Source organism: Schistocerca americana, chromosome 4 (genome assembly GCF_021461395.2).
Source record: "Schistocerca americana isolate TAMUIC-IGC-003095 chromosome 4, iqSchAmer2.1, whole genome shotgun sequence".
NCBI lineage: Eukaryota > Metazoa > Arthropoda > Insecta > Orthoptera > Acrididae > Schistocerca > Schistocerca americana.
The window spans coordinates 469,682,674-469,706,754 of record NC_060122.1 but is presented as its reverse complement, the minus strand read 5'-3'; the positions used below and the strand labels follow the sequence as shown (position 1 = coordinate 469,706,754).

Sequence of the window (24,081 nt, the reverse complement as noted above, 5' to 3'; positions counted from 1 at the left end):
AACATGCCTTGGTGCACGGCCAGCACATCTTGGCACAGTGTTACACCGTCCGGGTTATCTGGATACTTCCCAGCAACACCAACCTATCCGAACTCCGGAGATGGGAACTTGCTCTTCAATATATCCTCTCTTCCCGTTATCCACCAGGCCTCAATCTCCGCTAATTTCAAGTTGCCGCCACTCATACCTCACCTGTCATTCAACAACATCTTTGCCTCTGCACTTCTGCCTCAACTGACATCTCTGCCCAAACTCTTTGTCTTTAAATATGTCTGCTTGTGTCTGTATATGTGTGGATGGATATGTGTGTGTGTGCGAGTGTATACCCGTCCTTTTTACCTCCTAAGGTAAGTCTTTCCGCTCCCGGGATTGGAATGACTCCTTACCCTCTCCCTTAAAACCCACTTCCTTTCGTCTTTCCCTCTCCTTCCCTCTTTCCTGATGAGGCAACAGTTTGTTGCGAAAGCTTGAATTTTGTGTGTATGTTTGTGGTTGTTTGTGTGTCTGTCGACCTGCCAGCACTTTCATTTGGTAAGTCAAATCATCTTTGTTTTTAGAAATTTATGGATACAATATTACTGGAAGATACCAACACAAAATCACACATTTGCTATACATGGATGATCTAAAACTACAGGCAGCAACAAATTAGCAACTCAACCAATTACTAAAGATAACAGAAGTATTCAGCAATGATATAAATATGGCTTTCGGAACATACAAATGTAAGAAAAATAGCATAGTCAAGGGAAAACACACTAAACAAGAAGATTACATATTGGATAACCACAGCGACTGCATAGAAGCGATGGAAAAAACAGATGCCTATAAATATCTAGGATACAGACAAAAAATAGGAATAGATAATACAAATATTAAAGAAGAACTAAAAGAAAAATATAGACAAAGACTAACAAAAATACTGAAAACAGAATTGACAGCAAGAAACAAGACAAAAGCTATAAATACTTACGCCATATCAATATTGACCTACTCATTTGGAGTAGTGAAATGGAGTAACACAGACCTAGAAGCACTCAATACACTTACAAGATCACAATGCCACAAATATAGAATACATCACATACATTCAGCAACAGAAAGATTCACATTAAGCAGAAAGGAAGGAGGAAGGGGATTTATCGACATAAAAAGCCTACATTATGGACAGGTAGACAATTTAAGAAAATTCTTTATAGAACGAGCAGAAACTAGCAAAATACACAAAGCAATCACTCATATAAATACATCGGCTACACCACTGCAATTTCATAACCACTTCTACAACCCTTTAGATCACATAACATCAACAGATACAAAGAAAGTAAATTGGAAAAAGAAAACACTGCATGGCAAGCACCCATATCATCTAACACAGCCACACGTCGATCAAGACGCATCCAACACATGGCTAAGAAAAGGCAATATATACAGTGAGATGGAAAGATTCATGATTGCAATACAGGATCAAACAATAAACACCAGATATTACAGCAAGCATATTATTAAAGATCCCAATACCACAACAGATAAATGCAGACTTTGCAAACAACAAATAGAAACAGTAGACCACATCACAAGCGGATGTACAATACTAGCAAATACAGAATACCCCAGAAGACATGACAATGTAGCAAAAATAATATATCAACAGCTTGCCTTACAGCATAAACTTATAAAACAACACGTTCTCACATACAAGTATGCACCACAAAATGTACTGGAGAATGATGAATACAAATTATACTGGAACAGAACCATTATAACAGATAAAACACCACCACATAACAAACCTGACATCGTACTCACCAATAAAAAGAAGAAATTAACACAACTAATCGAAATATCCATACCCAATACAACAAATATACAGAAGAAAACAGGAGAAAAAATTGAAAATACATCCAACTGGCTGAGGAAGTCAAGGACATGTGGCATCAGGATAAAGTTGACATTATACCAATTATACTATCAACTACAGGAGTCATACCACACAATATCCACCAGTACATCAACGCAATACAGCTACATCCAAACTTATATATACAACTACAGAAATCTGTAATTATTGATACATGTTCAATTACCCGAAAGTTCCTAAATGCAATGTAACATATACCGTTCAGTTAAAAGGAAGTTACACTTGATCAAGGTCCACGTCACTTTCTATTTTTACCCAGACATAACATCTGAGAAAGGAAAGAAACAATAATAATGTAAATAGCTGAATAGCACAGAGTCTTCTACATTTCTCGAGTAATGATCCAGCACAAAAGAAGACTCATTCAAACATTTCTCCAAATTAAATAGCTCGACAGTTTCTTAAAAATGATAAAACAGACAAATGGCGCAAAGAATCTAAGATTTGAAGGCAAGAACACTTAAAAATGAATGAACTCTCAACTCCATTTAGTGAAAAGGAGCTGCAAAATCAATGTAACAATGTAAGAACAACAAGGCAGCTGGCTTGAATGAAATACGAATAGAGCAGATAAAGAAATTCTGACAAGCAACAATGAATTGACTTATCGCATTCCACAACAACTGCTTATAATTGAACACCATTGAAAAATATAGAGGAAAACCGAGATAGCTGTTATCTTGAGACTGGGAAAAGAGCTTTCTGAGCCTTGGACCTATTGGCCTATTTCACTATTCTGCCATCTTTATAAAATGAAATGATTGTATGGCATTTATGGGCAGGGATATCCCCTTTAGAGTTTGGCCACCGCATTGCAAGTCTTTTTAGTTGATACCACTACGGTGACTTGCGTGTCAATGAGGATGAAAATGATGATGAAAGACACACAACACCCAGTCCCCTGCCAGGAATCCAACCCAGGCCCCCATGCGCAGTTGACGGTAATGCTACCGCTGTGCTACGGAAGCGGAAGCTACCTTTATAAGATATCTGAAAGGATGTTTCTGAACTGTCTGTCACCAAAGATTGATAGATTCCTTATACCTTAACAGACTGGTTTCAGACCACATAGAAACTACACAGCATAAGTAACTCGACTAATGGAGCACATAGAAGATGGATCTGAAAACAGGAAGATCACTGGAATTGCATTTATCTACCTCACATCAGCTTACAATACAGTTCGACACCACATAATGCTTCATAAGGTCTGCACACTGATCCAGAACTATGGTTTCACTACAATAATTGCCACCTTACTGCACAATTGTTGAAGGAACCAGAGAAATAGCCTACTGCAAGGGAGTGAATTATCACTGGTGCTCTTCAACATTTACAGAAATGATTAGCCAAGAACTAATCCATGCACAAGTTTCATATGCCAATGGCATTGCTTTAATGGTAGAGACATGTATTTGCACTCAGGTGATTCATGTGAAACACCTTACTACATAATTATGGCCCACAATGGGGATCAACAGACCTTGAATGCAAAATGGTAGTTGCAGCTAGGCACATGGGACATTTCATTTTGGAAATAGTTAGGAAATTCAATGTTCCATGATCCACAGCATCAAGAACTTTGAAAAAGCAACACAGGTGCTGACAAGAACTCTGGGAACATGCCTGACAACTATAACAAGAACCAGCAGAAGCTGAACCCATAAAATACTGCACTCTGCTTTTCCCATCTATGAAATAAACTGGCAGGAAGAAAACTGAAAGTGATCTGGGAAGGCACTGAACTGAAACATTGTTTTAGAACCAATGTTATCTTACGCAGATCACTCACTTGCCAATAGCACTGCCTTAACACCAAACATGAGGCGTCAGCCCAAAACACCATCATCTGGAAACTTGTTGGTAGTAATTGTGGTGTCCAACCTTAAGTGATCTGTACTTTTGCAAAGCCACTCTGTTTCTCAGCTGGTGAGTAATACATGTGCCCAGTGTGGCACAAATCCATACATATGGAAGAAGTAGATCTGTCCTTAAAGAAACTGCAAGGCCAGTTACTGGATGGTTGAAACCAACTCTGTTGATAAACCGTACTGCTTAGCAGGCATTGCTCCTCCTGACATATGCAGGGAAGTAGACACCAAGGCACTGCACCCACGGCATGGACATATTCCATCAACACTAAAGTCTAGGAAGAGCTTTTTACAGTCACCATCTGCACTACATACATCAGCCAAGAAAGCCGAAGAAAAACTATGAGCCATGATAGGCAGAAAAACTATGGGCCATGATAGTAAGTCACCTCCAAGCAGAGGTAAAGCCAGCAGAATACTCACCAGCTGGATACAACTTAAGACTGGGCCATATGGAAATCACTGAACAGGTTACGAACGGATGCTGGCAAATCTAGGGAGAACTTAATGAAATGGACATATTTACAATGGCCAACACTGTGTGAATGCAAAGAAGTACAGACAACTGTGTCAGTCTTTACTTTGTCCTACTTCTTGCAACGAGGAGTTGATCAAACCACAAGAAAAATGTAGAGATTGCTCGTTTTTGGGCAAAGACTATTTGGTTTCAATTTTTCATGTTTTTATATGTATAAACTCATTCTATTTTATTTTCTGGAACTCTATATTTTTGTAGAATACTATGTGTATGCTTCTGTCTCAAGTAAATAAATAAATAAATAATAACAAAATAACAAATGAAACAGTGGCAAGACCAGAAATACTCTATGCAGCAATAAGTCTTAAACTGACGATGAAGGGAGAGCTTGAAAAATTAGAAAAATTGAAAGAAAAAGCCTAAAAAATATTCAGGCAATAAGCAGCATTGAATCAGAATACAAATTAAGATTTAACACAGAACTAAGTCTGAAAGTTGAAAAACTAATAGATGTAATAAAATAAGGAGATTAAAATTCTATGGACACATATGCAGCGTAAATAATGCCAGAACAACTAAACAAATCTTTGTCTTAATAGACAATTACAAACCCAAACTCACGTGGATGACAGAAGTAAGAACAGATATCGAAAATGTAGAAGTCAACTTGGACACAGTAAGAAACAGAACATTTATTAAAGAGCCAACAGAAAAGGGAGGCTTTCAGGACAGAAAAAAATCAAGAACAGAAGGAAAGTGGACAGAAGAAGAGAAGGAATGAGATTCTAGAAGAATGAAAGAAGTGTAGGCCCAAAGGAAACTACAGATAAAAACAAAGAAGCAGAAACAATGATGATTTATCATACCCTGCAAAAGGGTTATCTGAAATAAAAAATAAGAAATAAACAGACAGTCAAAAGCTGTCACAAATTTGGGGAAATATATCTTCTTTACCAAAAGGGACAGAAATATTTTGTGTTTTCTCAAAAGGAGATTTATAAAACTGGAACTCAGGAGTACTATATGTAGACTTTTATAACACTCATAGAAGTTCCAGTCTGTTATTCTTGCAGTATGATCTTCTCTTTTTATGTATTATTCTTATGTGGCTTTAAAAAGACCAATATTTCATATGTAGATGAACTCAATGAAAATGTCAAAATGAGCAAATACTTGCAATATACGAGGGTGATTTGAAAAGTTCTCAGAACGGACTACTAAAAGAGTACTTACAGCACTGAAACATTTTTAATTTTTAATGTAGTCTCCTTGTAAATTAATGCACTTGGTCCAACGATGTTCCAGTGCCCTGATCTCATCTCAAAAATGAGTTTCCTGCAGGCCTACAAAATAGTTGCCAACTCCATCTATCAATTCTTTGTTTGAAATGAATCTTCATCCACAAAGAAAAATTTTCAGTTTTGGGAAGAGGTGGAAGTCTGATGGAGCTATACCAGGTAAATAAGGTGGGTGTGGCAACAATTCATACCTTAGCTGGTGTAATTTTGCCATGGCGATGGCACATGTGCGCGGATGCACACCGTCTTGATGGAAGATGAGTTTCTTCCTTTCTAAACCTGGCCTTCCTTTGCATACCTTTTGTTGCAATTTGTTCAGGAGATTAGGATAGTATTCTCCAGTAATTGTTTGCCCAGAGGGGAGATAATCTACAAACAGAATCCCCTTTGCATCCCAGAACACTGATGCCATGACCTTTCCCACCGAAAGAATTGTCTTTGCTTTCTTTGGTGGTGGAGAATCGAAATATTTCCACTGCTTTGACTGTTGTTTTGTCTCTGGGGTGTAATAGTGCACCCAAGTTTCATCTTTGGTCACAAAATGGTGCAAAAAATCTTGTTCATTTCTCCTAAAATGGGCCAAACATTGTTCCGATATGTCCATTCTCACGCATTTTTGAGCTAGCGTCAAGAGCCGTGGCACCAATTTTGCAGATAATTTTTTCATTTCGGATTCTTCAGTTAAAATGTGATGTATCCTTTCAGATGACATCTGGTAAGCGTGAGCAATTTCACGCACTTTCAATCAGTGATCCTCCATGACCATGTTGTGCACTTTTGCAATGATTTCTGCAGAGATGACACATCTTGACCGACCACTACGCAGATCATCATCTAAGCTTTCCCGAACAAATTTAAATTCATTTGTCCACTTGTCAACAGTTGAATATGAAGGAGCAGAGTTCCCCAGGGTATTCCGGAAATTGGCATGAATGTCCTTTGCTTTCATACCTTTCTTTATAAAGTACTTAATCACTGCTCAAATTTCGATTTTTTCCATCTTCGCAAATCACTATGCAGGAACAACAACAGAGCCACATCACTGCCACAGCTCTCTTCCAAGAGCACTGATGTGGCATGTGTTTACAGGCAACAGTCCAATGAATACCACATGAACAACTTGCTGCGCTAGCACTGACCTCTTGTGATGATTCTGAGAACTTTTCAAACCACCCTTGTATTTGCTACCATTGACAGACCATGGATTTATTGATACATTTGGTGAACAAAGAGGCAGTTTTTGCAAATTGAGAAATTCTACACTAATTGTTGAGGCATCAAATATTGTTCATTACTTTTATTTTTGTTGCTGTTGTTAATTTGAGGATTATGTTGATCATAAAAACATGGCAGTGTGCTAGAAAAAGTAGTAATCACACTCCATGGAGACACTAGGTATAGTGTCTGATGGAAGTAATATGATGACAAAAGGCACAAAGATGTGTACAACTTTGGACTGATATTTACTTGTTTCATGCTGCTAACAATTGTAGGCATGTATACAGTGTCATTCACATTAGTATCGTATGGCTTTTCTACTTTGTCTTCACTGTGCTGAGTTCTGTTTCACATGTCATTAACTTTATGTGTCAGGTCTGCTTTCATGTTGTCTGCTGATAAAGTCAGGCTAGTTTGGCAGTGAGAGAAAGCTGCCAGTGCCAGTTGCTTTTGTTAAGGGACATCATATTTGAATTTTACAGTAAAAGTTACTTATTTGCACTATTGCAACTTCGGCAATGTGGTCATTATCAAGTGGTATACTGCAAAACTAATAATGCAAACCATCTATATAAACAGCACCAATATCTTGCCATGTATACAGCAGTTATATTATGAAAAATTGCCAAAAATAACCTTACTTACACTGTGCTTTAGCAAATGTAAAAAACTAAAAATCTTCCGATATGTGTACATGTCATCACTGTATCTGTGTGCTGGGTCTTTTAACTACAAGAATGTGTCTGTGTTAAATGAGAGCAACACCATGTACATTGTGAAAATGGCATAAATTATATCTACTGTTTCTGTCATTAACATCTTTAAAATGAGTCCAACCAAATTCCTACTCATGTACAGTGTGTACATAGGACTGAGGTAGAATGCGAGAAAACACATTCACAAGTACTCCCCCCCCTCCCTCATTAGAGATCATACATTCCAGAGTAAACATTTGTTATCAGAGAGTACCTTAATATCATTTCTAATTTCATTGAAAAAATTCGACATTCTACAATACAATACAGTCACATGATTAAAGAAATAAAAGTTACTTATTTGCACTATTGCAGTTTTGGCCATATCGCCATTACCAAATAGTAAGATTTCATTTACAAAGTTGTTAGATAACTGAGAACCCCAACCATGAGAAATAAATCAATGCCAGTTAAATACCAACAATCCATATACATTCAACTATTTCACATAAGTCAACACACTAGTGTCTTCCAGGAGTATGTAAACAATACAAGAGAGACTATGTTGAAGTGCATGGGTGCATTACTTAATATTAATAAGAAAACTGGCAATTTCACTGTAATTAAAAGCCTCTCTTGTATCAGTTGTTACAGTTATGTCATTTGTAACTCTTATTTGTTTTATATATGAATTTTCCATGAACTTAAATTTTTCTCTTTCAGTGCACTCCACAAAAATATGTATCAGATGTCTATGTTTCTTGACACAATCAGTGCACCAAGCACAATGTCACTTTACTAAATGTAAGGCCACTTTGCAAGATAAAAAACCAATAAACAAAATGCAGTGGAATATACTGTAATTAGGGTAAACAGTGGAGTAAGGCATGGAATCAACAATGTTTTATCTCAAAATGGAAATAGCAGTGACTGACATTACCAAAACATGACAATGATTAATATTTCTGAAACACTGAAACTGCCACATAACATAACTGGCAAGAAAGAAACGTGACTCAAGACCCCCATGAGAAGCATTCCACAAGTATGACACCAACATCACAGCGCAAAATCATAATTTTCCACTGAATGCAGCAGTGCTGATCTCTACTTTGATCTGATTTTGATGGATGAGAAAACAAGAAAAATAATTCTATTGATTTATGTGCTAACAATCAAACCCAATTTAAGTATTATCTTTCATCACTCACCTGAGATGTAATTAATCTAAATACTCGTAAGGTCTCAGCTTCACAGTTTCTTTGCTGGATTGTTGAGGCACTATGCTGTCGACTAATTTTGAGAGACTCTCCATCCACCTCACCTAAGACTCTTATTTGCCTTAGTCTTAATGAATTATCAGGCCCTTTCATTTCAAGCCTTATTACTGAGTGGCAACCATCTTAAAAAAAAACAGAGACATCACTTAGATGAAAATTCAATCACTGAAAATATGTTTAAAATAAGGTATTCAAGAAAACATTGTAACAGCATACTGATATATTTGTCCCACAAACAATATTGGTTTCCTGGTAAATTCTAAGGTTTTTTTTTTTTTTTTTTTTTTTTTTTTTTTTTTTTTTTTTTTTTTTTTTTTTTAATTAAAGTTGATATATGGAGATTGTAGTATACAGGGTGGAGCAAATAAAAAGACACCTGGACAAGTGGATACGATTGGACATGAATGTATGCTTATAACAACACCCTGTGACATGCACACCATGTGTACAGCCACCACATGATTGACACCGATTCAGAGTGTAGTGCTGGCGGGTGTCAGTGTGAGTGGAGCATTGCAAAGGGGACAATGGTACTCACAGTGGAATAATGGGTGTTTGTTTGGGAAATTATGGGACAACAAGTCATGGAAACTACCTGGTCAGTTGTTTCCTGAGAAGTTTAATGGTGTCAAAGTGCCAGCAAAGAGTGCCATGCAATGCTTAGTCCGAAAATGGCATCAGACAGGATCTATTTTGAACAAGCCAAGAAACTTTCCTGTGCCTGCATACCAGGAAACGTGGCTGCAGTTCACCAGAACATGCTTCAGAGTCCTACCAAATCACCTCAACACCTGCCGCTAGGGAATGGCATAGTGCATCGATCATGCAGACAAATACTCTGCCTGGATCTACACATACATCCCTACTAAGTGTCTGTTATTCAGGCATTAAAACTAGCAGATGCTATTCAGTGCCTCCAGTTTTGTGAGTGGTTGTTCACTGAAATAATGATGAATGGCTTGGATATGGATCTGTTCTTTACGCCTGATGGAGCCTGATTTCACCAGTGTTGTTATGTCGACTAACAGAATCAAAGGTTCTGGGCAGCGGAGAATCCGCATAACTTACCCAAAGCACCGTTGCATGGTCAGAAAGATGGGGTTTGGTGTGCAGCATCTGCAACTCACATTATTTGCCCCATCTTCTTTCATCAGATACTGACTTTGGTGTATTATATTGCCAACAGTTTGAAACCATTTGTGGCAGCATTAATGGAGGAGGAAAATACCTATAGTTACTTCCTATAGGATGGAACAATTGCCTATACAGCTGGCCGAATCTTGAATCACATCTACACAATCTTCATGCCTTGCAAATTTATTAGCGAGCTCAGTCTGGACGTGGCCCTAGCTGGCCATCCAGGTCATCTGACCTGTCAGTGGGTGAGCCCTCAGGTCTCAGGTGTATCGTAACAACCCTCACAGTCTTCAAGAACTGCAGCGGAACATTTTGGATGAGACTGCAGCAATTCCAGCAGTCCAGCTTTGATCTGCCTTCAGCAACTTGCTGACCAGGGACAAAAGTGCCAAGAGATGAATGGTGGTAACTTTCCACATCTGCTATAGTCATGTTAGTACTGTATTTTCTTTCCTCTGTCATGTTTCTTTGTACCCTGGAACTCTGTTCTCCAGGCCACTTTTATTTTCCCCACCATTACTAGTCGCCATGTCTGTAATGGGAAAACTGATATTAAATTAAAACTCAAATCACTCGGCTTTATTCATCATATAAGTACAGCTCTGACATGAAAATATCATAATAAACCATCTATACATTGCACCTCAAACCGATTGCAACAAACAAATAATCATTCATTTAATACAACAGGCAGTTAAAAATGAATAGGTTCTAGGAAAAAGAGCTATTTTTATGAAATATGGTGGTTAAACAGGACTGTTGATTCAACAGCTTAATTCACTGACGCATATCTTGATGTTAATTTGTGTAATACATTACCTGGCTCCTGCTCTTCTTAGTGAGATAATCATTTAATGTTAACCAATTATGGATAATATAATAAGTAATAGATAGTTAATTTCAAAATGTACAAAATCGAAAAATTTCTATGAATGCAAATGAGTTTATGAGTACACTGAAAGTGAATGGCAGACTAAATTCAAATAAGGATTCAACCTAGTAGTAATTTGTGCAGATTCCATTTTCATTCCATGACCTTCTTCATTACGGATTGCAGACCACCAGTAGATATCAAAAAATTAGATTCTGCTTTTATTTTTATACTGTCATTCATTCACACTACCTGTTGCAAAGATCTTATTATGCAAAACTTTCATTGGTGTTGAATATCCAGGGTATATACATCAACAGAGATAAGTAGTTATCAAAAATTGCATCTAAAAGATATATTAACAATTAACCATCATTAATGTTAATCTGATTTGCTCTGCTTGTTTGCAAAAAGGACATAAATGAATCTCTTATACATTTAGCACAGAGGCTTTTCTACAGAAATAACTTGCTGTTCATAAACAGTTCTATGAGTAAGATGAATTAGAACTTCTATAACTGTCAAAAGGTATCAGTTACCAATAAACAATTTGAATGTAGCCACATTTATTGCTAACAGGGGCTCTGCAGTTACCAAATTGAGACATTTACATAATTTATAAAAATGCATATTTCTGAATCAGCAGGTATTTATAATACCTTGCAGCATTTCTGCAGATAACATTTCAGAAAATGGGACATCAGAAAATACAACAATACTTCAAACCCTGACAAGAACGCATATTTTGATCTAGTATGGTCCCAATCGAAGTTTTAAGAAGCAGTATAATGTGAGGCAGCTGGGCTATACTGCACCCCAATACACATCACTCTTGGGTTGTGAAGATAAGATTAGAACAATTACAGCATGCAAAGAGGCATTTAAGCAGTCATTCTTCTACACTCCTCACACAAACAGAACAGGAAGAAACACAAATATATGGTACAATAGTTAGCTGCCTGCATAAACAGAGGTTTGCAGAGCATGAATATAAATTTAGATGTATTGCAAATAAACCAATTTTTATTTTAGTGATCAGTCATAAAAACCATTACAGAATAAACAAATCATGAAATGAGTTTAAGAATTCCAAGATCATTGCTGACACCTCTGCAGGACATTTATTTATATAAGTACTGTATTGATTTTAATTGAACAGTCTTACAAGAAGCACAAAGTATACTGAACTGAGCCCTTCCATCACTCGCAATGGGTTGTTAGTTATTAACATGACAATAAAATTTTGCATGTAATATTTTCTTTGGCATATCACTATTAATGTATATTTCTAATACCTGCCATAATACACAGACTACATTTCAAATGAATATTCATTCTCTTATCTGTGATGGAGTAAATATTAAAGATGTTGCTTGAACACCATTGAAAAATTAAACACATGTAAGGACAATAACTGCAGCAATTTTTCTAATGGAATAATACAACTGAAAATGATTCAGCAAATCATAAATTTTGTATAACTATCTTTTCACATATTTTCTTGGCCACTTATTTTAAGCTACTGAATATGCATTGGTGCCTGACAGAAATATAAATATTTCTGCTGTTTGCACTGAAATTTAAAGTGTCCCCAAATTTAGTAATGCTCTGCAACTATGCTCTAAATTTGAAATGTTTCAGTTCAGTATTATGCTATGAAAAGTAACCTATACTTACCAAGTACAGGACAACTAACCCATCCTGTTGAACGATTTTCAACTTCCACTTGGCGTAATTTATAGAGTTCATCCATATTAGGTCCTGATTGGAATGTGACGCATGACACTTTATTCTGTAAATGAAAAAAAAATATATATATACTACAGAGTAAATCTATGTAAAGACTGGAATCTATATCTGAATTTGGTAAGCACTCTTGCCAGAATATTCAGTAATTTTTTATGTCATAACCAATACTGCTTCTTACTTATCCTCCAGCTTCATCATCAATAGCTTTACCACAAAATGAAACATTATGTCTTATGGTTTCATGCTAACTTCACCACTATATCCTATAGAAGACTCTACCAGTGAGTAATGTAATGATAATGAGGACTTAACTAAAATCAGACTGACAGCTGATAAATTAGGAATAAATACACTACCTCTCTGATAAGACATATGATAAGCCAGTGGAAAATGTGTTGCTATGCTCACTCACTGCTTCATAAATACAAAATATGCAATGGAGTCTATCCTATTGCAGAAAGCTTACCATATCATGTAAAAACCATCCATCAATAGAGAAATTGAAAATGCTCGGTGGACAAAGTAGTTCCCTCACACCACACACACAACACACACACACACACACACACACACCGCTGTGTGGCTACAATTGCCTGAGACTGCAGTCGTGTGTGTGAGTTGAATTTGTGTTGTGTGTGTGGTGTGTGTGTGTGTGGGGGGGGGGGGGGGGGGGGGGGGGGGAGGTGGGAGTGTGTCTCATCTGTTTTTGACGAAGGCCTTACAGGCCAAAAGCTTTACTTGTGACAGTCTTTTTGTTGTGCCTATCCACAGAAAGGTGTAACGAGTATTTAGAGGGTCTTCAGGACAATATTAAGGAAATGGAAGAGGATGTAGATGAAGATGAAATGGGAGATATGATACTGCGTAAAGAGTTTGACAGAGCACTGAAAGACCTAAGTCGAAACAAGGCCCCACGAGTAGACAACATTCCATTAGGACTGCTGATAGCCCTGGCAAAAACTCTATCATCTTGTGAGCAAGATGTGTGAGACCAAGCGAAATACCCTCAGACTTCAAGAAGAATATAATAATTCCAATCCCAAAGAAAGCAGGTGTTGACAGATGTGAAAATTACCGAATTCTTAACAGATGAATGGAAAAACTGGTACAAGCTGACCTCGGGGAAGATCAGGGCCTTGTTTCGACCTAGGTCTTTCAGTGCTCTGTCAAACTCTTCACGCAGTATCATATCTCCCATTTCATCTTGGATTCCGTAGAAATGTTGGAACATGTGAGGCAATACTGACACTACGACTTATCTTAGAAGATAAATTAAGGAAAGGCAAACCTACGTTTCTAGCATTTGTAGACTTAGAGAAAAGCTTTTGAAACTGTTGACTGGAATACTCTCTTTCAAATTCTGAAGGTGGCAGGGGTAAAACACAGGGAGTGAAAAGCTACTTACAATTTGTACAGAAACCAGACGGCAGTTATAAGAGTCGAGGGACATGAAAGGGAAGTAGTGGTTGGGAAGGGAGTGAGACAGGGTTGTAGCCTCTCTGCGATGTTATTCAGTCTGTACATTGAGCAAGCAGTAAAGGAAACAAAAGAAAAATTTGGAGTAGGAATTAAAATCCATGGAGAAGAAATAAAAACTTTGAGGTTCGTAGATGACATTGTAATTATGTCAGAGACAGAAAAGGACCTGGATGGGGAGCAACTGAATGGAATGGATAGTGTATTGAAAGGAGGATATAAGACGAACATCAACAAAAGTAAAACGAGGATAATGGAATGTAGTCGAATTAAGTCGGGTGATGCTGAGGGAATTAGATTAGGAAATGAGACACTTAAATTAGTAAAGGAGTTTTGCTATTTGGGTAGCAGAATAACTGATGATGGTCAAAGTAGAGAAGATATAAAATGTAGACTGGCAATGGCAAGGAAAGCATTTCTGAAGAAGAGAAATTTGTTAACATCGAGTATAGATTTAAGTGTCAGGAGGTCGTTTATGTAATTATTTGTATGGAGTGTAGGCATGTATGAAAATGAAACGTGGGCGATAAATAGTTTAGACAAGAAGAGAATACAAGCTTTCGAAATGTGGTGCTACAGAAGAATGCTGAAGATTAGATGGGTAGATCACATAACTAATGAGGAGGTATTGAATAAAATTGGGGAGAAGAAAAATTTGTGGCACAACTTGACTAGACGAAGAGATCGCTTTGTAGGACAATCACTGTTGACAAACCAGTATAAGAGCAGAAATATTTGGAGCTGAGAAGAAATTCTGAGTCTAATAAGAAAGCAGAAGCCCAAAACAAGATAAACAAATAGTTAATTTAGTGAAAAATTGAACACAAAAATTTAGAAAAGCTGATGGCTGAGATTGCATACAAATGAAATCAATAGCTGTAATAACTGATCTATCTGATGGTGAAATGACAACCTTAAAACATATCCACAGAAAAATAGCAAATTTTCACACTCATTTAAAAAAACCAGAGCAATATATGTTGAATCAATTGGTTTGTAGAGAAATAGTTTACAACAGGAACAATGGGAAGAAGTTTACTAGACAGACACAGTGAATGAGCCATTTTATTTGTTCTTAAGCATATTTCTCGCACACCTTGAAGTGTGCTTCTACAAAAGTAAATGGAAAGGAAAGAGTTGTTAACTGGACTTAAGTCAACATGTGTCAAACAGAGTGATCTGTATACAGAACAAGGGCTAGTACAAACCAATCAGTGACATTATGTTACAAGAAAACTCTAAAATCTAAATGCGTGATCAGGAAGACCAAACGCATGCAGTGTGTAAGAAAATTAGCAGATCAAACAATAAAATAAAACCCATATGGAATACCATAAAAAGTGATACAAAAAGGAACTAAAATCAGAACCAACAAGGATGTCACAGTTCTCTTGGTAATGGAACAGACCCCTCTCTGGGGGACACCACCTTGACGAAGCACTGTCCGTGTGGATGGAGGGGCTTGCGTACCTACGGGAAGCTGAGGGCTACGCCAAAGGTAGAGGACCCAATGCTGAAAAGGCCTCAGCCGATGGATCAGACTAAGGCCGATGGATCAGACTAAGAGTGCCCCACAACGTCCCATCTTCCCTGTCCACTCCTAGTCCTATCCTGTTCTCTATTCCCTGACCCAACCCAAGGTGTGATGCGATCTGTGCTGAGGGGTGCGTGGCACATGGGAAGATGTGTTGCAAACATGGCCTCAGGGATACTGGGCAACCTCCATGAGTAATTAGCCTTACACCGCGCGGGGTATTCGTGGTGTGTGTCATGGATCTGGGAGATGTGTTATTTTCTATCGGATTTGTCGATACCAAATCTAATGAGGAAGGTTGTAAATGTTTTCTTATATTTTTGTCAGAATATTTTTCTTTTGTGAATTGTAATTTGCCTTATTTTATGCTAATTTGCTTATATGTTTGAGAGTGACAGCATATTGACTAATATTAGTAGATGTGACAAAGAATATCAAAGAGACTGGTTACAAGTGGAAGCTTGTGTGTTGTGTGAAAAGTCTTTGACGCTGGTGTCGTCTTTGACCGTAGTCGGTCAGCAGTGAACTCTCGGTGTGTGTGACGCTGGAACAATGTGCAGGGCGCTGTTATAATAATCTGCAAGTGAACAGGAAAAATCAATTACGTTACTACTTTTTTATATAAACATAAAGAAGGAACCACATTCGAAGAAATGGTATTTGAAGCACCAGAAATGATTCAAACGCATTGAACCAGGTCATTTCTGCAGCCGACGAAACAGCATTGTGGAATCATACTTTCACTAGACGACTGAAGCCAACACAAAAAAGTCAAATATCATCTTATAAACATTTCACGGAAAAGTGAGTACTATCACGAAATATGCTACATTCAAGTATATAAAAATAGTGAGCATATTTCATGTGGACCTTCTAGATCCCCAAATCTCATGGGACCAACATGGACACGACTACAGAAAAAGAAACTGACAGGCAACTTGAGACCTCAGATACCCAAACATCGGGGACTGAACCGATGGAAGGTATTTCCACTACTGAATCAGGGTCTAGACCTGAGCCAGAAGTGGGAACTGTAACCGAGAAGCTAGACCAGATTAAGATCAAAGGCTTGTCTGGGGCCCAAAGGAGGAAGCTAATCAGGGAACAGAGGGAAAAGGAAGGGAAAGAATGGCTTCCTAAACACAAGTGGAGGGAAATAAAGGGACTAGAACCCAAGACCCCCAGGAAAAACTGTATAAGGTTGAAGAGGACACGCAGACCCCCACAATGTCAAAGACAGGTAGTAAGCAGATAAGGGAGGAATCAAAGACTCCCTCCTCCCTGGATAAGCAAGTCCAGAAAAAACCGAGGCAAGAAATAGGGAAACAGACCTATAGTACTGCAGTCTCGGTTTTTAGGATGGCAGTTATCCAGGACTGTGGTGCACTCATTTTTGTTTGTGAGGGGAAGCGCACAGTAGAATGGCTCAAGGACAAGGTGCCCATGATATCCATGTGGGAAGAGACGAAGGTGCTGGTCAAGACGGCAGAGGAGCTTCTTAAGACTTCAAAGATACCATTATGGGTACCCCACATCCTTAAGGAAGTCTCTCCCAAGACTCTGTTCAGGATAAAAGGGGCCCAGAACCCAAAAGTCCTGACAGAAGACTGGAGAGTGATTAACCAGAAGGTTGCTCCGGAAGGATAAACCCTGGTGGTGGAGGTTGGTGAAAAGTCCCTGAAAGCGATGCGGGAGCAGGACCTGAAACTGTTTTTAGGGTTCTCGCAGGTCACCGTCAGGGTTCTCAAAGACCTCAAAGATGGCAGCAAGACTGAGCCTGGAGGTGCTGCAGATTAATCTGCAGCACAGTAAAGGGGCCTCTGCTGCCTGAGGAGACAAGAAGTGGACATGGCCCTGATACAAGAACCTTATTTATACAAAGGGGGTGTATCGGGCCTTGGAGGCACTGGAGCTAAGCTGATCTATGCTAGGAATCTAAGAAACTCCAGAACATGCATCTATGTTAGAAATGGCATTTCTTTCATACCAATGATGGATTTCTGCTCTAGGGACTTAGTGACCATCAAAATGCAGCAACGTGAGGAAGGTATCACAAGGGAAATTATTTTGTCCTCAGCATACCTTCCTTACGAAGACAGTTCTCCCCATCCCTTGGAGGTGAGGAGACTGGTAGAGACTTGTCATCGGCAAGGTGACCAACTGCTGGTGGGGTGTGATGCCAATGCCCACAACCTAGTGTGGCGCAGCAAGGACACCAACAGTAGAGGTGAGTACCTTCTTGAATTCCTCTTAGCTAACAACTTAGAGGTCCTGAATAGGGGCAATGAACCTACATTCAGGAATAGCAGAAGGGAAGAAGTAATTCACATAACATTTGGATCCATGACGATGGGTAGCTATATCAAACAATGGCATATGGTGTTGGAGCCATCCTCATCGGACCACATGTATTCAAGGTTGAAATGGGAATCAGACAGACCATGACTTATAGAAATTCCAGGAAAACAGACTGGGAGATATACAGGAGGGACCTTGACTTAGGCTTATCGGAAATTAAAACCATGATAAGGAAGCCAGTAGAATTTGAGGAAGTAGCAGAGGCTGTTTACCTCTGCCAGACTGACCTCATATCAGGACAACTGCACAATCACCAGGAAGTGCACAAATAGGAGTGTCCCATGGTGGAATAACATATTGGAAATGCAAAGAAAACAGGTAGGGAGACTGTTTAATAGTGCAAGACGTAAAGGACAATGAGCTAAATATCGTGAGGCCCTTGTCAGTTACAATCTTGCAATAAGACAAGCAAAGGAGGCATCCTGGAAGGCATTCTGCGAGGAAGTGGAAGGCACAGCTGCACAAGCCAGACTTCACAAGATTCTCACTAGCGTACCAACTAATCCAGGAGGTACGTTGAGGAAGGAGGATGGGGAATATACAAAGACAGCACATGGGACACTGGAATTTCTTCTCAAAACTCACTTTCCTAAGTATGCTCTGCCAGATAACACAGACCAGTATGTGACCCAAGAGAGACAACAGTTCTTAGGTACTTGAAGGGAGGACTGGGAATCGGCCATGGAGTGTGTGAACCAATGGGCAGTGGGAACATTCCAACCATTCAAGTCACCTGGCCCAGATGGAATTTTTCCAGCTCTCCTGCAACAGGCAGGAGGAAAGCTTATAAGAGTCCTATGCAGGCTATTCAGGGTTAGCTTAGCAGTAGGAATCTTTTTTTTTTTGTTGAGGGCAGTGAAGGTAGTCTTCATGCCAAAGCCAGGGAGAATTGATCATACCACGGCCAAGGATATGAGACCAATCAGTCTGTTCTCCTTCATTCTCAAAACATTGGAAAAACTCGTTAATGTATACATCAGGGAGAGGAGGCTAAGTAGGGTACCTCTACACCTGAACCAACATGCGCACCAACCAGGTAAATCATGTGAGACAGCTCTCCACCAACTCATCGGGAAGGTGGAAGAAGCACTTCAATTCCAAGAAATAGCACTCTGCATCTTCCTGGATATCGAGGGGGCCTTTAGTAACACGACCTTTGATTCCATGCTAAGGGCATTAGAGGTGCATGACCAGGGGACCACTATATGTATGTGGACCCGAGCCAAGCTTAGTGGAAGGAAGGTAGAGGCTACCATGATGAACGAAAATATGGTAATTAAGACCACTAGAGGCTGCCCACAAGGAGGAGTTTTGTCTCCTATATTGTGGAATCTAGTGGTGAACAAACTCATTGAGGAACTAAATTCCAGACAATGCTTCTGCCAAGGATACACAGATGATCTTGTCATAGTAATACTTGGCAAATTCACTGACACAGTCAGGAATATGGCACAAGGAGGGTTCGACATTGTGCAAAAATGGTGCATTAAATAGAATCTGAGAGTTAATCCTAAGAAGACTGTTGTGGTGCCATTTACAAAGAGACATTTTCAGCATGCAAGTTGGAATCTAAAGCTCTTTGATAAAACTCTACCAGTGAAGGGGACAGTGAAATATCTAGAGGTAACCTTGGATGAGAAGCTAACTTGGACCCCTCATATTAAGAGTATCTGCTCCAAGGCAAAAAGCACTTTAGTAAGTACTAGGAGGGCTTGTGGCAAAAACTGGGGCCTAAGCCCCAGGGGTATGCACTGTATTTACACCACAGTGGTTAGACCTAGCATTTCCTATGGGGCCGTAGTGTGGTGGAAGAAGGTAGAACAGCGGGTTGCTGCTAAAGAGCTTGCTTAAGGTGCAGAGATTGGCCTGCTTAGCCGTAACGGGCGGAATTAGCAGCACACCAACAGCTGGAATGGAAGCCGTGTTGGATGTGCCTCCACTTCACCTTTAGGTTAAGATGGAGGCAGCAGATGGGGCATACAGACTTAAAACTGGCCAAAACTGGGTCTCATTTGGATATCCAGAATCACACACTAACATAGTGAGTAAATATAGGTATGGCTGGGGAAATGCCCGCCGACTATATAATAACTTCCAACTGCTTCGACAAGCCTTACAACATAATAATTGGAAGTAGGAAGCAGTGGGCAAAAACAGTTCGACACCGTGTGGGGGACATTGTTTGGTTCACTGATGGGTCGAAAATAGATCAAGGCATAGGGGCAGGGTTGTACAGGGTTCAGCCAAGACTGGAGAGCAGCATCTCTCTAAGGAAACTGGCCTCTGTATTCCAAGCCGAAATTACTGCAAATAAGGGCATGTGTGGAGGAGAATATGAGTAGGTACTACAATGACCGCAGCTTCTACATCTATTCAGACAACCAGGCAGCCCTGAAATCATTGGTAGCTCCTGCAACAAGATCTAAAATTGTTGCAGATTGCCACAGGGCTCTGGTGGAGCTAGGGAGAAGCAATAGGGTGTACCTACTGTGGGTCCCTGGCCACTCAGGGATCTGTGGCAATGAACAAGCCGACAGATTGGCTAGGATGGGGGCAACAACTCCATTTATTGGACCGGAACCTGTCTTGGCAATCACCAAGGCTATGATCAAATTAGAACTACGGAACTGGCTTAGGAAACAACATGTAGGATATTGGACCAAGGCCCATAAACAAAAACATGGTATGGTAATGATGCCCAAATCAAGTTTAAAAGAAGCTCTGTAATCCTGGGATTGAACAGGAAAGAGATCAAACTCATGACTGGACTGATGACCGGTCATGGGAACTTCAAAAAACACCTACACACAATGGGTATAATGGAAGAGGACCCTAAATGTAAGATCTGTGATGAGGGTGAAGAAACTGCACCACACCTAATCTTTGAATGCATGGCATTGGAGAGTAAAAGATACAGAATATTTGGGACAACTAGACCTGAAGAAATTGTGTCTAACAAAAAACTGGTAGAGGGACTCCTTGCACTATTTCAGGGCACTGGTTGGCTTTACTAGATATACAGGGAGCGATACCGCACAATAAACCTAGTTTCGGTGCAGGCAGTGGCGGGTCAGACCTAAGCTGTTTTAGCTCTCCTGTTAAAATCAATCAATCAATCAATCAATGGAACAGACTAAAACAATCAAAAAACTACCTCTTTTGAATTCAATGAATATTTCCCCATTGTTGTTGAAAAACCATGGAGCCACTACAAAGAGTCCATCACAGAAGCCATAGTACTGCTTCATCACATGCAAACTACACAAAACAAAGCACTTCATTTCAAAAGCACAACACCTAAATCAAATGAAAAAAAACATAAATTTACACAAAGGTATTCAATCCTCTGGATATGATGGTGTTTCAAATAAGATTTGTAAACCATGTGCAGGGTTAAACCATCACATTTTGTGCTATCTGTGTAAACAATCAATGAAAACTTCCCCATAGATTAAACATGTGGTAGTGATATCAATCCATAAAAGTGGTGAGAGGTATGTAATATTCAACTATTGAACCATCATTCTGCTCCAAGTATTCTCAAAGATGTCTGAAAGAATAGTGTATGAGAGGATCTACAGCAATATAACACGAAATAGCTTACTGACACTTTCACATTTTGTCTTTCATGAGGGGATTTCCACAGAGGGAAACACTATTTGAACTAAATTTTATAAGATATCCAGTAGGGATATTCTGTGAGTCTGCAAAAGCATTTCAGTGTGCAAAGCACAACACATCATTTAAAAAGCTTCAACACTATGGCATCCTACGCAAACTGCAGCTTTGGCTAGAATCTTAGTTATACAAAAGGAAGATAAAAATGTGTAGTCTTATTTTATTTTTGTTTTTAAGAAACCACATAAATTTATGACAGCAGACTGTGGGATGTAATACTATGTGCAGCCAATTGTACTTAGAAGCTCTATATTACACTCAAACTTCACAAGTAATACTGACTGTAATCTTTGACTTGACTTGCACTGTATTACTAGTACACTCATTGTATAACATCCAATCAACAGAGCAAATAAAATAAATAATAATATTAATAATAATAATAATAATAACGAAGTACACAAAACAGGGAAGAAAGAAAGGAAATAAAGCAGATAAAGAGGACAATATATTGTTACTGACAATGAAAAGACTACAAGAAGACAAAATTATGTTTTGCAAAAATCAGGAGTAAACATAGTATCTGGAGTGGATATGGAAAACCAAACCATCAGAAAAAAAACATATTCCAAAGCTGTATGCTGACAAGAACTGTCCAGCAACATCACAGACTGAAGCTGAAAATGTATATCAGGAATCTTAAGCAAGAATGAAAACTTTTAATAAAACAGTGAAAATCTCTATAATTTAATATATTTAATGATTTATGAAAGGATGAAAAATATATTACAGTATATTGATCTGAATATTGTAATGAAAAATCTTTGGAAGAATATAAATAATTTACTGAGTCAAGATGACAACTCACTGAACAGTAGAAGTGTTGACTTGTCGACAGGCACATAAAAAAGATGGAGAACTTTACTAGCTTTCAGAAGAATCTGTCTTCAGATTTAAAGTATACATAAATGCATGTATGTATGTATGTATGTATAGCATTTGCAAAATACATCTGCTCCTTAGCTAAAAGCAGCATAATACTTTTAAATTAAATTAAAACACATACACTGTATCAGAAAGCTGAGCAGTTTTATTTATCTTTTTTATTCTGAATTTGTTATTTTCTAGATATTCCTCAATCATTCCAGTTTTTGTTGTTTCAGAAAGCTGAATCCAGAAATAACTATCAATAACATGCTCAATAAGATAAAAGATTAGTAACAATTTCTTCTTTTAAATGGTTTCATGCTTTCAGCAGTTATACTTACAGCTAAATCACGGCAGTTATCTATGTGAATATATATCATTCTGGGATATGTATGCTGTGCACAGATAACTGTTATAGTCTTTGTTTTGTTCCTGAAAAGAAAACATGGCAATGAATAAATGGTAAGATTTTATTTACATTTCAGATCTCCTTTATAAAAATACATACATATATGTTCCTGTTATACATCTTTTGGAAAGGGAACTCAAAAACATCCACATACTTTAAGTAATTACTTCAAAGAACTGCTCATTGGGACAAGTAATTATAACGAGTTTCTTGTTTACTGAACTTTTAAAATCTCTCATGTTAAGGAAAGTGTTGTATTTCTGCCCCTTAGTTTGGGTCTGATGTGCCAATAACACTAAATATAGTTGTCTTCCAGTTTCGGGGAAGGGGAGCGATTAATAAAATAATGAAAGCACCTGTATAGGATTGTTACCTATTTCTACTTGGGGCCATTATTAGTAGTATTTCTTGCTACTTTAGCTATTCTATGCTTAATTACGTACTAATTAGTGACCTGACCTGGCTTCACACTTAATAACATTAAGTATCTTTGGGCAGACAACTTGACTGGTGTAGCATACTTTGTTTCAGGGCCATGAACAAAATTCAGAGAACAATGTTACAGCATTAGAGAAGGAGTTGCTACTCACCATATAGTGGAGATGCTGAGTTGCAGATAGGCACAATAAAAAGATTCTCACAATTATAGCTTTTGGCCAGTAAGGCCTTTGTCAACAATAGACACACACACACACACACACACACACACACACACACACACACACACACACTCATACAAATGCAACTAGCACACACGACTCAGTCCCAGGCAACTGAAACCACCTGCCAACGTTAAGTAGATGAATATCATCACTTTCGTATAACTTACACAATGCTTTCTGAGGCAGGAATGCTATGTTACCAGTATAGAATCAGTGTTTGAAGTGGCATCTCATGGCAATGAGGGGAGCACATTGTAATATGTGTACAACCAATGTTAATACTGTATGCCAGCCATGGGTGTGTGTGTGTGTGTGTCTGTGTGTGTGTGTGTGTGTGACACACACACACACACACACACACACACACACACACACACACACACAAAGAGGAAAAACATGCACGAATTACAGGATTCACCGTGTGGAGCTTAGTACACATTCTGATGCATTGCTGAAACACATTGTCACAATTCTTCGTTGTGGCCTCTTTATCACAGACTTTTTCACTGTGCCATGCAGAGAATCATGTACTCATCTAGGTTTGATTCAAGGAAAGTGGAAAGCTGGAAGTTCAGGCCT

The 24,081-nt window shown here is 38.6% G+C and overlaps 1 protein-coding gene across 1 annotated transcript in view; it reads right to left on the bottom strand.

Moving 5' to 3' along the window:
* LOC124613550 (E3 ubiquitin-protein ligase MYCBP2-like) overlaps nucleotides 1–24,081 on the bottom strand; it is a gene marked incomplete at its 5' end in the record, with an annotated part of 333,858 nt that overhangs the window by 98,615 nt on the left and 211,162 nt on the right. The window contains 3 exons of the mRNA XM_047142262.1: nucleotides 8,693–8,883; nucleotides 12,447–12,561; nucleotides 22,773–22,863. Of these exons, the coding sequence (XP_046998218.1) occupies nucleotides 8,693–8,883; nucleotides 12,447–12,561; nucleotides 22,773–22,863 (397 nt within the window). The remainder of the gene's footprint in view (nucleotides 1–8,692; nucleotides 8,884–12,446; nucleotides 12,562–22,772; nucleotides 22,864–24,081) is intronic.